The 17,658-nt window shown below is 37.9% G+C and overlaps 1 protein-coding gene and 1 long non-coding RNA gene across 19 annotated transcripts in view; one reads left to right on the top strand and one right to left on the bottom strand.

The window, feature by feature from the left end:
* GPHN (gephyrin) overlaps positions 1 to 17,658 on the top strand; it is a 722,880-nt gene that overhangs the window by 658,872 nt on the left and 46,350 nt on the right. For all 18 annotated transcript variants that reach the window (XM_055291351.2, XM_063644412.1, XM_063644411.1 and 15 more), the window contains one exon: positions 3,940 to 4,061. In XM_055291351.2, the coding sequence (XP_055147326.1) occupies positions 3,940 to 4,061 (122 nt within the window). The remainder of the gene's footprint in view (positions 1 to 3,939; positions 4,062 to 17,658) is intronic.
* The window catches only part of LOC129488856 (uncharacterized), a 38,234-nt gene that overhangs the window by 16,016 nt on the left and 4,560 nt on the right, over positions 1 to 17,658 (bottom strand). Inside the window, exon 2 of the long non-coding RNA XR_008659725.2 lies at positions 4,180 to 4,250. This is a non-coding gene — a long non-coding RNA (uncharacterized lncRNA). The remainder of the gene's footprint in view (positions 1 to 4,179; positions 4,251 to 17,658) is intronic.

Raw genomic sequence — 17,658 nt, 5'->3', positions numbered from 1 at the left:
GCCGGCAATTTGTGGGAAGGCGAATGTATGGGCAACTAATGATAGATTAAAGGCTAGTTAATGAAGTTTGATATATAAATTCCTCTGGCGCCATCTGCAGGCTGATAAGTGTCCAAAGATTTATCCCTCGGGCTAGGCGCGGTGGCTCACGCCTGTAATCCCAGAACTTTGGGAAGCCTAGGCGGGTGGATCACGAGGTCAAGAAATTGAGACCATCTTGGCTAACACACGGTGAAACTCCGTCTCTACTAAAAATACAAAAAAATTAGCCGGGTGTGGTGGCGGAGTTCTGTAGTCCCAGCTACTCTGGAGGCTGAGGCAGGAGAATGGCGTGAACCCGGGAGGCGGAGCTTGCAGTGAGCCGAGATGGTGCCACTGCATTCCAGCCTGGGCGACAGAGCGAGACTCCGTCTCAAAAAAAAAAAGATTTATCCCTCCAGGGGTCGTGGGGGGAGTTACCTTTCTTAATGTATGTCCTACTTTTAGGCAAACAGGAGAAAGGCAGAGAGCGTTTCTTATATTTTTCTTCTCAAGTGCCTTCAGCTCAAAAATATTTGTTATGCTGGCATATTTGGGGATGGTATATTCTGCTACCCTTCAACAGAGTCTCAGTAGTGTTTCACAACTGGGAAGTCATCAGATTTTTATGAGGGTATTTATAGGATTTTGAGGACTAGGGTTGGCCATGGGATAGTTTTAAGGTAGAAGTTATTAAGCAAAGTCCGAGCAGAGATTGGTCGGAATTTGTAAAATAGGTGAATTGGTGGATCACAATGAGTCTTATCTTCAGAGCATATGAATCCATGTGGAACTAAAACAAGTTGTCCATGATCTTATCTTAAAGTATATGGATCTGAACAAGCTTGTGTTAAAAACAATTTAGTTCAAGTTACATGTCCTGGTTTGGTACAGTTTAGCTGTTATGCAAATAATGGTATAGTTTTGCAAGTTGATGTTTCTGTTTTATTTCTCAGAAGGAAATAGATTTGTAGGCAAGGCAGCCAATTATAAGGCTTTCATAGAAATTCAGACATAATATAATGAATGCCTAGAATTGTTTTGGGAGGTAGTAAAAGAGTGAATGAAAATGTAGGGTCAAGGAAGAGATGGATTAGAATATTCTTAATGATTGAGGCTTGTGGGAAGAGTGGGCTACAAAGGGGAAAACAAAGTTAAATGTTTAGGCCAGGCGCAGTGGCTCACGCCTGTAATCCCAGCACTTTGGGAGGCCAAGGCGGGTGGATCACCTGAGGTTCAGGAGTTCGAGACCAGCCTGACCAACAGTAGAGAAACCCCATCTCTACTAAAAATACAAAATTAGCGGGGCGTAGTGGCGCATGCCTGTAATCCCAGCTACTCGGGAGGCTGAGTCAGGAGACTCGCTTGAACCCACGAGGCAGAGGTTGCAGTGAGCCGAGATCGCACCATTGCACTCCAGCCTGGGCAACAAGAGCTTGACTCTGTCTCAAAAACAAAAACAAACAACAACAAGAAAAAAGTTTAATGTTTAAAAAGTGGGAAGATAGTGGCCAGGTGTGGTGGCTCACACCTCTAATCCAAGCACTTTGGGAGGCTGAGGCAGGTGGATCACTTGGGGTTAGGAGTTCAAGACCAGCCTGGCCAACATGGCAAACCCCCGTCTCTACTAAAAATGCAAAAAGTAGCCAGACATGGTAGTGTGCACCTGTAGTCCCAGATACTCAGGAAGCTGTGGTAGGAAGATCGCTTGAACCCAGGGGGTGGAGATTGCAGTGAGCTGAGATTGCGCCACTGCACTCCAGCCTGTGCAACAGAATAAGACTCCATCTCAAAAAAAAAAAAAAAAGGTGGGAAGATAGTGGCACCATTGATAATACCAAAAATGGGAAATTGAACTTGGTGACTTGATATGGAGATGATGGGTTATGTTTTGTTTTACCTTGTATTTTTTTCTTTTGAAACTGTAATAAATTTCAGACATCATTCCCAAGATGACTGGAAGTATAACAGAAAATAAGATTCAGTTTTAAAAGGAAAAATTGTGAGTTTATTCTAGTATATTTAGCCTTATACTCTTCCATTTAATTCTGTGTTTTCTTTGAAATTATTTAAAATACACGGTAAATCCCATGCCCTCATTTAACTAGCTATTTTTTCATTATGTCAATTTTACAGACAAATAATGGGTTCTCCAGTGATCTCTAATTTTCTGTTATTTCTGGAACTGTTTGCAGCAAAATAACAGAGAGGAATATAAATAGCAAAGAAACCATCCTGATAACAGAGGAATCTTACTTAGTTGCTGGTCAACACCCTGCTTTGAAAAAAAATGATGTAATCACACAGTTTTCTTTCTAAAGCAACTGGTTTGATTAATGGAGTTAAAGAACTGCAAGCCCTGCCCCTTATAAAATTATTATCACTTTAATAACTGTGTGTTAATTAAGATCAGAAAATTAATCTATGTTAGCATTGCAATAGCAATTTTCCAAGCACTGCCAGTGAGTAAGAATGAAAGTGGGTTACAATGTCACGTGGCATCTGATTAAGTTAAATTAGTAAGTATTTGAAGGGAAGACTCCCTGGTGACACTGAATAAGATGGTCAGAGTTTTCCTGTAGCCTATTGTAAGGGGACAGTTGTTTGCAAAGCTACTACTTTTCTAATATAAAGTCAAAAATCTGGCCACATAGTATCACTAATGAGTCTGAAGGAAGATTAGGGCTTGTGGTTATTGTCTGGGAGAATTCATATAATAAGCTCTGGTGTTGGCCATATTAGTAGCCAAAACATCTTAAATGTGCAGGCTTGCCTTTAACCTCCTAAAATAATAGTCCAGGTTTTCTCACTTCAAATAAGTACTTTTTTTTTTTACTTTATAATTTCTGAAATCAAAGCATATCTTAAAACTGATACATAAATTGTTGTAAGAATGTGTCTGTGTATGTGAAGGACCCCCTACTCTTAGGTATTTTATAATCTAATAGTCTGTGTTCACATTATAAACTGATTTCATCTGTACTAGCATCTAGGGGTAACAATATGAGAACAATTGGGAGGAAAATAGGTGATCCTTCGACGTCATATGTCATAAAGAAAGGAAAGAGAATCACATTTATTGTGCATTTATCTGCATAAACTGAATGTTCATTATCTCACTCCTAACAATTACCTTGCAAGGTAGTTATTATTACTGTATTTTATAAATGGGAAAATTAAGACAAAGAATTTTGTCAACTTGAATTTGAACACTGTCGGAATCCAAAGCTCTTCCTACTATACAATCTGACTACCTCATTGGAACATCCTAAGGTAGAATAAGCTTCATTAATTTTCTTCATAGGCATAGTAGATATTAAATCTCTAAAGATTAATTCAGTTCAGAATAATGGAATTTTGCATACGTGTAGCTAAGTATTACTTAAGTTTGCTAGTATCAGAGACAAAACATCTGTCTTCCTCTCCTTCATATAAGCTTAACTTCTTTGATACTGTTGACCCCACTTCAGAAAAGAGACAAAAAAGTTTGAAAGAAAAGATAAACTATTATTCTGTTCAGACTTAAGGATATCATGTCACACAATCTATACCTCAAATATTCCCAATGGAAGACAAATTGGAAAATAATATTGGGAGGAAAAAAAGGTAATTGTTTTATTTAGTTTGGCCAATATCTCCAGAGCATTCTTATCAAATTGGAGCCCAACCTGGTAGGATATTTTGCGTGCAGTTCAATCGCCAGTGAAATTTCTGAGTGTTTTTTTACTTCCATAGGAACATTTTCTCATCCTCCTATACGTTCAATATTTATTTAAAGATCCTTTGGGCATTCACCTTCAAAATGCCAGATACCATTGTAGGTGCTAGATATGCTAAACTCAGTTTAGTAGATTTTTTTTCATTAGAAATACGCAACATTAACCTAATAGAATAATTTGTGGTGGTTTTTTGGCTTTGTAGCTGCTAAATCCTGAAGATGACCTCTTACCAGGGAAGATTCGAGACAGCAATCGTTCAACTCTTCTAGCAACAATTCAGGAACATGGTTACCCCACAATCAACTTGGGTATTGTAGGAGACAAGTAAGTATTTGATGTCATTCTGAAAAGTTTGTATTGTACAAATACGAGTTTTTGGAATACTCACTAGGTGGAGTTGCTTTTAAAGAGGCAGAAATTTAATGTCATAATTTTCACTTACCTCATTCTTCAGAAGCCAAAGAATACTGAGGTATCTATGTCCTTTAGAGATAAAGATTTCTTGGAATGTCTCTGAAAACAAGAGAAATACTTTACTTTCCTGTAGTGTGTTAGGTTTCAAAGGATGTTTTTGTAATAGTTTTGGTTTTATCCCAATGGAGCTAACAGTGATGGCATTATTCTGATTCACATTTTTACTTCTTTCAAGAAAGACAAGAAAAACATAGGTAAGAAGAGAAACAGAGATTGTCAAAATTAGCACTACCTAATTCTTTGAAGTTTAAGTACAATTTTTTTCTAGGACTTCTATATTGATTTTTGTATCTTTACGTAGCCCGTTTCTCCAGGCTTTACCTACTTGAAAGTACAAAGGGAAGCACAATGACTATAATTACTCAGTTTTTAAGAGCCTATTACCCCCATCTACTGAATTAACTCAGCCCTCTGCTAAGTTTTCTAAGTATTTTTGTGAATCTCCAGTGCTGTCTCGTGTGATCAAAAGCAAGTCTGCACTTTCTAAACATCCCAGTATCATGCAACACTGCTGCCTGGCTGTCTTTCAAAAGTCACTCTTTCCAGTTCACTAGAGCTACACCTGCTTTTAGTAATACTCAAATATCAACCCAATGGAGACGAGGCTCAGAGACAGATCTGAGTGATAAATACTCATGATGTATCTATCACCCATAATCCCCTTTCTCTCTTATCACTACCTCATCACTGTGTAGACCTCATGAAGCATGGATCCTTCTTCCCTTATATTGAGTACTTTCCCAAAACTCAGATGTGCTTTTGAGGAGGTTCTGACCTACCATTCACAAGGTAGGCTCTGACAAGGCATGCTATGAACTTTATCTTAGGCTCAAACTGGACGCAGTCTAACCTAAGCTTGTCCAGGCCAGGCATAGTGGCTCACACCTGTAATCCCAGCACTTTGGAAGGCCAAGGCAGATGGATCACTTGAGGCCAGGAGTTCGAGACCAGCCTGACTAACATGGAGAAACCCCATCTCTACTACAAAATACAAAAATTGCCTAGGTGTGGTGGTACACATCTGTAATCCCAGCTACTTGGGAGGCTGAGGCATGAGAATCATTTGAGCCTGGGGGGCGGAGGTTGAAGTGAGCTGAGATCGTAACACTGCACCCCAGCCTGGGAAACAGAGCGAGACTCTGTCTCAAAAAATAAATAAATAAACAAACTAAGCTTCTCCAACCCGTGGCACATGGACCACGTACAACCCAGGACAGCTTTGAATGTAGCCCAACACAAGTTCGTAAACTTTCTTAAAACATTATGATATTTTGTTGTGATTTTTTTTTTAGCTCATTAGCTATCATTAATGTATTTTATGTGTGGCCCAAGACAATTCTTCTTCTGATGTGGCCCAGGGAAGCCAAAAGATTGAACACCCCTGGTCTAAACCTTGGACACAAGCATCTTCCCAGTAACCTGAGAGGTAGTAGCTTTTATGTCATCTAACCTTTTGAAGTTCTCTTCTTTCCTCCTGATTTTTTTTTCTTTCTCTGAGGACACTGGAGTGGAAGCTGGTGTATTTTCAAATGACATTCTTTTTAAAATCTTCACCATTTGTATTTACATGGATGTTTAGTGCTAAAGAAGTTTGGCTGGGAGTAGTGGCTCACGCCTGTAATCCCAGCACTTTGGGAGGCCAAGGCAGGTGGATCACCTGAGGTCAAGAGTTTGAGACCAGCCTGGCCAACATGGTGAAACCCCGTCTCTACTAAAAATACGAAAATTAGCTGGGTGTAGTGGTGCACACCTGTAATGCTGGCTACTCAGGAGGCTAACACAGGAGAATCACTTGAACCCTGGAGGTGGAGGTTGCAGTGAGCTGAGACCGCACCATTGCACTCCAGCCTGGGCAACAAAGTGAGACTCCAGGGCCCCTCGTCCTAAGAAGGGAAAGTAAAGCTAGTGTACAGGAAGGAAAGGGGAAAAAAAGCCAGTTATTTGAATTTGGGCCTTAGCAGTAACCTATCCTTTAAGATACAAGTACTTAAAAACTATCCTATCCAGATACAGCTTTTCCAAAGACCAAAATCAACTTCTGAGAAGAGAAGGGATAAATCCAAGAGTTTGAAAACACAAAGATAAGGCAAGCAGGCTTGAAACTTCATGGAACAAACACCAGATTCTTAGGGTTATTTCCTTCCTACCAATGGCTCTGGCCCTACCTCTAAGTGTGTTAATGAGCTCTAAGAAATATTATAAGGGAAAAGGAAGCTTTTAAATTGTTTTTACCCTAATTTGTTCTGGGCTATAATTCTGTCCATTCTCCCTCTTATTGTTATACTTTTATTTTTTTTAAAAGAGGTTACTTAATATACATACTGCCATTATCTTGAAGTACTCTAAAGGCCAAAACGTCAGTGAAAGGCCAACATGTTGGTATGCTGATATTTTTCTGGGATCCACACTGTTAATTTGTGGTGGACATTTCCTAATAATGGTGATATTGCATTTAACTCCAAAATATACTTTGAAAACAGTATAAAGAACAACAAAACTATAAACAGGTTAAGGCAATTCGGTGAATGTACAAATCTCTAGTGTATACCCTTTTCTTGAATAGTAATACCTTATATCAAACTGAGAACAATTTAAAAAAAAACAACAACTGATGCAAATCTAGGCTTTCTTAGTCTTAGAGTGCTGTATTGAAGGGGTCCAGAGTGAATGGTGTAGAATGCAGAGGTGGAACGTGGGAGGAAAGAATTTATAATTGTTCTAATGGAAATCTGTGCTGGGAATTTAGCAAAGAAAACAAGGTATTTCATCTACCACCTATTGATATTCTGTGAAGGCTGCCCTCCTTCATTCTTCTTCTTCCTATTTAGCCATTTGCTAAGGAAAGCAAATATTGTTACACAGAAGCATCTGGGTAAAGCTCTCCAGGGAAACAAGCAGAGTCATGGGAGAAACTGTACCCTAGGTTTAAAGCAGGGAGAGAAATAGCTCAAGAATGTCAATAAGGGCCAGGTGCAGTGGTTCACGCCTATCATCCCAGCACTTTGGGAGGCCAAGGTGGGTGGATCACCTGAGATCAAGAGCTGGAGACCAGCCTGACCAACAGGGCAAACCCCTGTCTCTACTAAAAATACAAAAATTAGCTAGGCATGGTGGCACATGCCTATAATCCCAGCTCCTTGGGAGGCTGAGGCAGGGGAATCGCTTGAACGTGGGAGGCGGAGGTTGCAGTGAGCCAACGTTGCGCCACTGCACTCCAGCCTGGGTGACAGAGCGAGACTCTGTCTCAAAAAAAAAAAAAGTCAGTAAGCACAGAACCTTACTCAACTATGACAGATAAGGGTAGAGAGTGACAGCTCTATTTGTGTCATTAAAAAAGGTTTGAGTCTGGTTTTTAAATTCTATGTGATTCTATTTCTCAGCTCTTATTCTTGTCCCCTGCCATAATTTTGACAATCGAAGTAAAACAGAAGAGTAAGACTTTGTAACTCTTTGAAGTGAGTTGGACTAAATGGCCTTTGCTTACTATACCTTTTATTTAAAAAGGTTAATTTAATAGTACTATGAAGATTACCGGAGGGATGCTTCAAATACCTGATAATTAACAACTATATTTGAAAACCATTCATTTATAAACATTATGTATATATCAAAATACATCTTTTGTTTTCTCACACTGTTTGGAACACAGTACTGTTGGAGTTCCTATAGTCTTTTTCTTTAAAGAGACACATTTTGAAACCCAGAGATGTTAAGTAACTTGCCCAGCATTATACTACTAGTTAGTGGCAGAGATAAAAATGGAATCTAAATTTCCTGAGATCGACAATCCATAATTCTCTACTATCATTATAAAGACAAAATATTGTATACCTGCGTACTACTGTGGGCTGGATTGGTCAGAGAGAGTTTTATAAATCTCTAGTTTCAAGCTAGAACTTAAAGAATGAGTAGGATTTAGATAGGAAAAGAGAGTGTGTTAATCCAAGTAGGAAACGGAATGCACAAAGTAGAGAAGTAGAAACAAATAATGTCTAGAGAATTAGAAATGAACAAGAGGTTCAGGTAGAAGGATAAGACAGGTAAATTGAGTAGAAATTTGAGCCAGATTTTGAAAGGCTTTGCAATTTAGGCAGAACTACCCAATTCAGTTAAATTTGAAGTTTGGGTATTTTTTGGTTTGTTTGGGTTTTTGCTTTTGTTTTTGTTTTGCTGAATTGACATAAAAAACTATTATTTTAAAAAGATCAGTTGACCTAGATTTATCATATAAGCTAATGATGGAGACTGGAAATAAGGAGAACAATACAATTTGTTTACTCATTGTTTAAGCAGTCACCGGGAAGTATTGATTGTGTACCTGTGAATCATCTGGAGATCTTATTGAAAATGTTGATTATACTTTAACAAATCTGGGGTGGGCTGAGATTTTGCATCTCCGGCAAGCTCCGAAATTATACCAAACTGTAGGTCTGTGGATCACTGGAAGTATCAAGAATATAGTAAGATCAGTCATGCATCTGCTATGAATTTTAAGCCAAAGGCTATTGAAGATACAAAATTGAAATAGATATTGATCTTGCTTTTGAAGAATTACAAATTCCAAGCAGTAAAAATGTTTTAGAAGGTTCCGGAACTTAAACTAAAATTTGGAACTATAAGAAGAAAGAGATTAAATAAAGAGAAATATTGAAGACTATTATGTAGAAGAGAGCAGTGTCACTGTTGAATTATCTTTGTCTGGATTACAAAGCCTCAAAATGGTATGCGTATGTAAACACAAAATGCCTGGAAAAGCAAGCTGTTAGGCCTCTTTACCACAATTTTATATTCCTGTGTAGCAACATACTATTTCCATATTGTCATTCTCCACTCAAAATCTATTATTTCTTAGCTTTTATAGCTCTTTTTGCTGTGCTCATTCCCCTAAATATAGGTCTCCCCATGGCTTATCCTTGGCTTTCTGTGCTTTTCATTCTGTATGCTAACGACTGACTACCAAATCTTATATCCCCAGCCCAAATATGAAACTAGTAAAGCCTAGATATTCTGAATTGGCACAAATTTATGTGAGTTTATATACTTTTAGGCACAACCCTATTTCTACTTTTTTTTTTTTTTTTTTTTTTGAGACGGTCTCGCTCTGTCGCCCAGGCTGGAGTGCAGTGGCGTGATCTCGTCTCACTGCAACATCTGCCTCCCGGGTTCAAGTGATTCTCCTGTCTCAGCCTCCCAAGTAGCTGAGACTACAGACACCCACTACCGCACCCAGCCCCTGTTTCTACTTTTTTCCCAAGATACATTTTATTTGAAAAAAGCAAATTGCAGAATAACATGTTTAATTTTATCTCACATTGAATAGCAACTGAACAAACATATATTTATAAATACGGTATATGCATGGGAAGATATTTATATGTAGAAATACCCTATACACCCAACTGTTATTTCTAGTAGTAAGAGTTTGCATATGGGGTAGAAGTTAGAGAATTAAAAGTGATGGTGAGGGCCAGCCACTGTGGCTCACGCCTCTAATCCCAGCACTTTGGGAGGCCAAGGCAGGCGGATCACAAGGTCAGGAGTTCAAGATCAGCCTGGCCAATATGGTGAAACCCCGTCTCTACTAAAAATACAAAAATTAGCTGGGCGTGGTGGTGGGCGCTTCTAATTTTTTGTTTTTTTTTTTTTTTTGAGACGGAGTTGCGCTGTTGTTGCCCACACTGGAGTGCAATGGTGCGGTCTCAGCTCACTGAAACTTCCACCTCACGGGTTCAAGCGATTCTCCTGCCTCAGCCTCCCAAGTAACTGGGATTACAGGCATGCACCACCACACCCAGCTAATTTTGTATTTTTAGTAAAGACGGGGTTTCTCCATGCTGGTCAGTCTGGTCTCAAACTCCCGACCTCAGTTGTTCCACCTGCCTCAGCTTCCCAGAGTGCTGGGATAGAAGGTGTGAGCCACCATGCCCAGCCACTTCTACTTTTTTTTTTTAATATTTCTGAAATACTTGAATATTTTTACCCTGAGGATATACTGCATTTCTTTTATAATAAAAGAAACTCCTAAAAATTCCCCTTATGCATTATTAAAAATTTGGTGGACCAGTATTGACAACTGTAATCAAACTTTACAAAACAGACAAAAGAGGCAAGCAGCTCATCTAAGGAATCTGAATCTAAGTAATAGCTATTAATACTATTAGGTGTGTAATGCCATAAACATAGTGATAAGTAGGCAAATTAAAAAGAAGCCAAAGTCTTGCTGCATTTTAAGTAAAATTATAATATTTTGTAATACAACAAAAGTTTAAATCAAAAGATTATAGAAAACATACTTAAATGCAAAATCTTAATGTCTATATTGACTTTGAATTTTATTTCTCATACAATTTTGCAATTGCTCAAATAATAAGACTTGAAAATTTAGCCATAGTATATATTTGTAGAACTTGACAGATAACTAATGTAATAGAAACCTTAGCCTACCTACATTTTGTTTTCTCCAAGCATAAAAAGTATTATTTCATAGCTATGTTTTGTTTTCCAGAACCCATGATGATAAGCTGTTCATATTAGATATTTTTCCCCAGTAGATGATAGGTTGGCAGCATCATTGAATAGAAAGAAAAAAAGAGAGAGAGAGAGAAAGAGAGGGAGGGAGGGAGGGAGGAAGGGAGGGAGGGAGGGAGGGAGGAATGAAGGAAGGCAGGAAGGCAGGAAGCAAGAGAAAGAAAGAAAGAAAGTCTTTAATGTTATCCTTGACAAAATATCAACTATTTTACCTCGTCTAGAATTCTACAAAATAATAATGTAATATATTGGCTTTGAATTTTCAACCTCTCATTATAAATTCTTTTTCTTCATTTTCATGTCGTTCCTTCTTCTCTTGATTGCACAGTGCCTTTCTATTCTTTCTGTTCTTTTCATTCAAATGCATTCTTTATATATTTACATATTTTCGACTTTTAAAATTTTAGATGCAGGGGCTAATGTGCAGGTTTGTTACATGGGTATTTTGGGTGATGCTGAGGTTTTGAGAACCAATGATCACGTCACCCAGGTAGTGAGGATAGTACCCAATAGTTAGGTTTTAGGCCCCTTACCCCCCTCCCTCCTCCCCTCCTCTAGTAGTTCCCAGTGTCTGTTGTTGCCATCATTATGTTCATGAGTACCCAGTGTTTAGCTCCCACTTACAAGTAAGAACATGCGGTATTTGATTTTCTGTTCCTGCATTAATTCACTTGGGATAATGGCCTCCAGCTGCATCCATGTTGCTGCAAAGAACATGATTTCATTCTTTTCTATGGCTGTGTACTATTCCATGATGTGTATGCACCACATTTTCTTTATCCAGTCCACCATTGAAGAGCATTCTATGTCTCTGCTATTGTGAATAATGCTGCAGTGAACATAAGAGTGCATGTGTCTTTTTGGGAGGATGATTTGTTTTCTTCTGGATATATACCCAGTGACGAGATTGCTGGGTTGAATGGTAGTTCTCAGTTCTTTGAGAAATCTCCAAACTGCTTTCCACAGTGGCTGAACCAATCTACACTCCCACCAACAGTGTGTAAATGTTCTCTTTTCTCTGCAGCCTCACCAAGATCTATTATTTATTTACTTTTTAATAATAGCCATTTGGACTGGTGTGAGATGGTCTCTCATTGTGGTTTTGATTTGTATTTCTGTGATTAGAGATAATGTTAAATGATCATATCCCTAATCATATGTTCATATGTTTGTTGGCTGCTTGTATGTCTTCTTTTGAGAAGTGTCTGTTCAGGTTTTTTGCCCATTTTCTAATGGATCTACCTTAAATATGGGACAGCAGATGTCCTAGTTTTCTTTTCCCCATGGCTGGTTCAATAACCTATTAGCCTCCTTTAGTCCTCCTAGACAGTGTGAGCTACTGTAGGGGAAGAGATGAAGACAAAGAAATGTAGATAGGTAAATAAGTACTGAATGCTATATGTGCTAGCCAAGCAGTTGTGGCCAGAACTTAGTAAGATATTGGTCATTTGAGCACATATATTCTTCTCTGTTACTGATTTTTTTTTTCTCAGTTTCCTGATAAACTTGCTTTGAGAAGTTGTTGTCTTGTATGGCTTAAACAGGGTGGAAAAAGGATTTGTGAGTATTGGGCCAGGGTTGTTTTCTTTCCCACCCGATAAGCTCCATGAATACTAGGACAAAGTGTATGTTGGTAAACACTATATCCACAGCACTTAGTAGGGATACATTAAACAGCCCTGCCATCTTTTCCTATACCATTCTCTCTTTCCATGAAACCTAGAAACTTTCTATTATACAACAGTCCAGAAGAATCTTACAGGGCCCCTTCAAAGTAAGTCCAAAAGCCTTGACCATAGGAGCAGGCCAGAAAGTATGGAAAGTATGGTACTGACAGTAGAGTTGCATTCCTAAGACACGTCCCCAAAAAATGTACAGTGTAAAGCTTTGTGGCTGGGTGGTTCATTTTGTATTTCTGAAGAAAAGCATCTTGGGAGAAATTCCTAATAGATTTAGCAGGCTTTTAATATAAAAAATTGAGGAGCAGCTCTCTCAGACTTGAAAAGATCTTACAAATTTACTTCTTGAATATAACAAGCGGTAATCATTATCCAAATAGGTAGAATCCACTTGGGGACATTTTTTTAAATAAATTTCAGCATTAATTGAGTTTATATAATTCCTCAAACTGATTTTAACTATTGAATAAGGATTCAACTTTATGACAGCTCAGCAATATAGCTTCTGAACTGCCAACTTGGACCTTCTAGCCTTTCAAGGCCTGAAGGAAGGGCTGGGAAATTCCCATCATTAAAAAGAGTTCCCCCTTCTGGAAAATTGCCATCACAGAAGCCTGCCCCACTCAAATCCTGGGCTTACTTGACTATGTCATAGATTGGTGTTTTGTATTTGAACTGCCTCCTCTTGCTGCTACGAATTTCTGAAGCTACCTCTTTATATTAAAGCAAGAAGCAGAAGGACAAGTACTGAGATAGAAAAATGGGTTCTTAAAAAACTGGCACATTTAGCAGGAATTATCAAGATAGACTTAACAGCACAGCGATTATTTGGGCAAAGCCCAGTGCCTTACAACTTCCAATTTGTGAACCAAACACATCCTAATTTTTCATTGCTTACCTAATGTTCTTAAAGTAGGAGTTTTCTAATCATCAACGATAATTTAGATCTGAATTTAATTGGTTCTTGTCATTTTTATAAACTATCTGCCTTCCTTATGGCATAAACCTCCTTTTCTGCTCAAAATGCAAAGTTTTCATTTTTGGGCCAACAAAATGGATTTATTTTCTTTTTTTTTTCTTTTACTCCTGGCAAGCTGGGATAGATTTATTTTCTGATCATTTTTCAGCAGAGACTTCTCATTTTCTGTTGGTTAACAAAGAACATTCTTTCTACCTTAACAAACGTGTTTAATGACGAGAGGTTCTTTCCAATCTCAGTGGTAGACTTTATGTAGCTGTTAGAGTTGCCCTTCTTTTTTTTTTTTTTTTTTTTTTTTGAGACGGAGTCTCGCTCTTTCACCCAGGCTGGAGTGCAGTGGCGCGATCTCGGCTCACTGCAGGCTCCGCCCCCCGGGGTTCACGCCATTCTCCTGCCTCAGCCCCCCGCGTAGCTGGGACTACAGGCGCCTGCCACCTGGCCTGGCTAATTTTTTGTATTTTTAGTAGAGACGGGGTTTCACCGTGTTAGCCAGGATGGTCTCGATCTCCTGACCTTGTGATCCACCCGCCTCGGCCTCCCAAAGTGCTGGGATTACAGGCGTGAGCCACCGCGCCCGGCCGCCCTTCTTTATCTTTAAGCGTTGCTACTGCAATTGACATTTCTGTTTCTTCTGTGAATAACCTCTAGGTATTACTGTAGCTTTAGACATTGTTTTCCTACCCCAAACTCATAAAAAGTAATGTCTTCCAGAAAGCCTGTCCTAATTATCTCAAACTAGTTCTGATCATTCTATCCCATTTACCCTTTTTATCATTTCTTTATATTATATATAAATATATGATACATATTTTTTCATTTTAATTAATGTATTTGAATTCAACAGATGATATTAATGTCATTGCGTATTTCACTCATTTTTCTAACCTTTTTTTTCACTGATGAGTTTTCTGCACTAGCTTGTAAACTTAAAGGCAAGAACCATGCTTTCTTCTTTCTTTACATGACTCCGTGGTCCCAGAACACCCAGTGAGACTGGAAAAGAATGAAATGATGGCTATATGTGTAGTATGTAGTTTGATTGCATATGTGAAGTAGACACCCAGAAAAGATTTGTAGTTAATGAATTTATCTTTGACCTCTGAAGAAACTATGATATGATTAATAGATGTCCTCAGCTATTTTTTGTTACCTTGGTATAATTAACTGCCAACGTTCTTTAATCTACACATCCTAGACTTTTTCTCAGTGTCGTCTTCACTGATCTTAAAATGATGCAGCTTGCAGTTGGTGTAACAGATGAAACAGGAAACTAATTAGCAGCTGTTGTCCATCTGTGTGTTTATATTAAATATTTTTAAATAGAAATGTATCTGCATTCTGAATACTCTTTCTGAAATTCATAAATCCTAAACTTGGGTAAATGCTGTAAAATTCAAAACCAAGACAGAGCCTTTACCGTTTATCTTCATGATAAAGCAAAAATAATTTTATGCCAGAATCAGGATTATAGTAATTTGAGGCAGATGTAAATTATAAAAAGAAAAAAGTCTTAACTTTTTTAAGTTGCTTTGGAATTGAGCCCCCAAAGCAATCAGATTGAAATCTGAAAAGATACAGTGTTCAAAAGATGTCATACCCTCTGAATATATTCTTTCTTCACAGAAACTGATGAGTACATACGGTTTTGAGAAAGCTACATTCGTTCTCTGACAGATTTATTTTGAAACATGCTTCTCCTTTCTCTTTTTCTACGTTTCTATTAAGTGCGTGGTTCTTTGACATGTGATCAAGTTAGAACTCTACAGAGAATGCTATTAATATTGGTAGCCATCTTCTAAGTTGAAGATGAATGTCATGGCTTTAGGAAGAAAAGATACTGTTTTCATTTCACTCAAGTCAAATAGGCAAATGTTTCTTATGTTCAAAAATGAAAGGGAGAAGAGTATTATCTACAAGACGAGTATCAAATTGCATCAGTCAGATCAGGTTGGTGTTTCCCTCTATGCTTCAGTTTATATGTGAAAAGAAAATAGTCATTGTGTTTATGTAACATTCAGTATCTCCATAGAATCACAGTATCTTATTCTGATGTTAGCTAGTCTAAACTTTCACCCAATGGAGGTGTTAAGGAAAATCTGAAACAACTTAGCCGTTAGGTTTTTGTTTGAATTCTTTTAGTGAGAAAGATCTCTGCTGCCTCATGAGGTAGCACATTCTATTGTTCGATGGCTGTTAAAGTAAGTATGTTTTTCCATTACATGGAGCCAGTCTTTCTTCCTGTTTCTTTCATCTGTTAGCCCTAATTCTGCCCTCCAAGCAATGCCAAATAAGTTGGCTTCCTCTTTTACATGATATTTGAATACACAATTGTTTCACCTTAATCCCTTCTCAAAGTACTATTTATGATTATATGTTTAGCAGTATCTTTTCTTTCATCCCCAGACAATATTATTAGCCTATGATATCATTATAATTGAGTAACTAAACAGTATTTACTCCCAAAGCTACTGTGGATAGACTGACTTGAAATCAGGTTTCATTCAGCTCATTTACTGAGTGCCTACAACGTGCAGGAATTTGGTGGGGCAATAAGGAAGCCTGGATGAAATGAGACCCTGTCTTGTGAGAGAGTTGTATACTGCTGCATCATCTTTACAAAGTTTCCTTTTATCATAATTTGTTGCCTCTCTTTATCCTTTTAAGTTTTTTTAAATCAAATCCCGTTTTGATGTTAATATTACTACTTCTGCTTTTTTGCTTATTTACATTTGCCTGGTGACTTTTTGCCCTACCTGTTATTTTCTTTCTTTCTTTTTCCTTCTTTCTTTCTCTTTCCTTTCTCTCTCTTTCTTTTCTTTCTTTTTTCTTCTTTATCTTTCCTCTTTCTTTCTCTCTTTTTTTCTCCTTCTTTCTTTCTTTTTTTTTTTTTTTTGACAGTCTTACTCTGTCACCCAGGCTGGAGTGCAATGGCGCAATCTCGGCTCACTGCAACCTCCACCTCCCAGGTTCAAGTGATCCTTCTGCCTCAGCATCCTGAGTAACTGGATTACAGGCACCTGCCACCACACCCAGCTAATTTTTATATTTTTAGTAGAGACAGGGTTTCATCATGTTGGCCAGGCTGGTCTTGAACTCCTGACCTCAAGTGATCCACCTACCTCAGCCTCCCAAATTGCTGGGATTATAGGTGTGAGACACCGCGCCCAGCCTAGATTTAGCTATATTTTTTATAAAGGAGTGTGTGTGTGTGTTTCACTACTGTTTCCTCTCCTCCAACTTCCCCTACCTTGAAGTCTATGTTCTGAATCATTTTTTCATTTACAGTCATTTTTCCAGAACATTACTTGGTGATTTGTCATCTGAATCTTTTCATTTTAACAAGTATCATTCTTCCATTTTGATTGGTGAATGGATGTAGGATTTGAGGGTTGTATGGCTTGAAGAGGTATGTTGATGTTAATTTACTATTTTCTAGTTTTGGGTATTGTAGGTAAGAAGTCCAAAGCCAATATTACTTTTTCCTTTGTTAGTAACCCAATCTTCCTATTAAATATTTGGCAGCTTGTAAGATTTTCTGTTTATTTTTGAAATTCCAAAATTGTACCAGGACATATTTAGGTTTATGTTTTTGTTTTGCTTTTTTTTTTTAATCAATCTTGCCTGGAATTTAGTAAACCTTTTCAATTTCTAAATCCAACTCTTCTCAAATAAATGAAATTTTCCTTTTTTCTCCCTCTATCTCTTCCTTTATTTCTTTATGGAATTCCTATAATATGTCAGTCTCTTGCTCTGTCTTCTTATTATTTTCTGTATGACTTCTATCTTTCGTACTTTTGCACAATCCTTGGAGATATTTCTACCACTTGATCTTCCAAGCAACTAATTAATTTTTGACAAGAACTGTACTTACCTTCATCTACTAAATCTTAAAATTTGAAAATCACATATTTTGTTCCAGAACACAGTTTTAATGTCGTAATTGAATCTGTATTAGTGTTTTAATTGCTTATTATTGTTACTAAAATTATCTATTGCCCCAGAAGTTTTAGTTCTCTAGGGGATATCCTAAATATTATGCTCATTCTTCCACTCTCCAATTGGTTGTTACTTAGGTTGCTGGTATTTTCCTCTCCCTACTGAAAGTTCGATTCACCCTAAGGGTTCTGGAAGCTGCTAGGGTACTTTGGGCCTGGTGAGAATGGAGTTACAGTAGAAAAGAGGATCATGAGTGGCAAAAGGAAGAGAGGTGTCAATTCCTGAATTAGCAAAGTACTAAATGGCAAGCTGCTAGTCTTCTATT

The sequence above is a fragment of the Symphalangus syndactylus genome, chromosome 8, assembly GCF_028878055.3.
Source record: "Symphalangus syndactylus isolate Jambi chromosome 8, NHGRI_mSymSyn1-v2.1_pri, whole genome shotgun sequence".
In the NCBI taxonomy this organism is placed as follows: Eukaryota; Metazoa; Chordata; class Mammalia; order Primates; family Hylobatidae; genus Symphalangus; species Symphalangus syndactylus.
The sequence above is the reverse complement of the archived record's forward strand: the minus strand, read 5'-3'. Positions and strand labels throughout refer to the sequence as shown.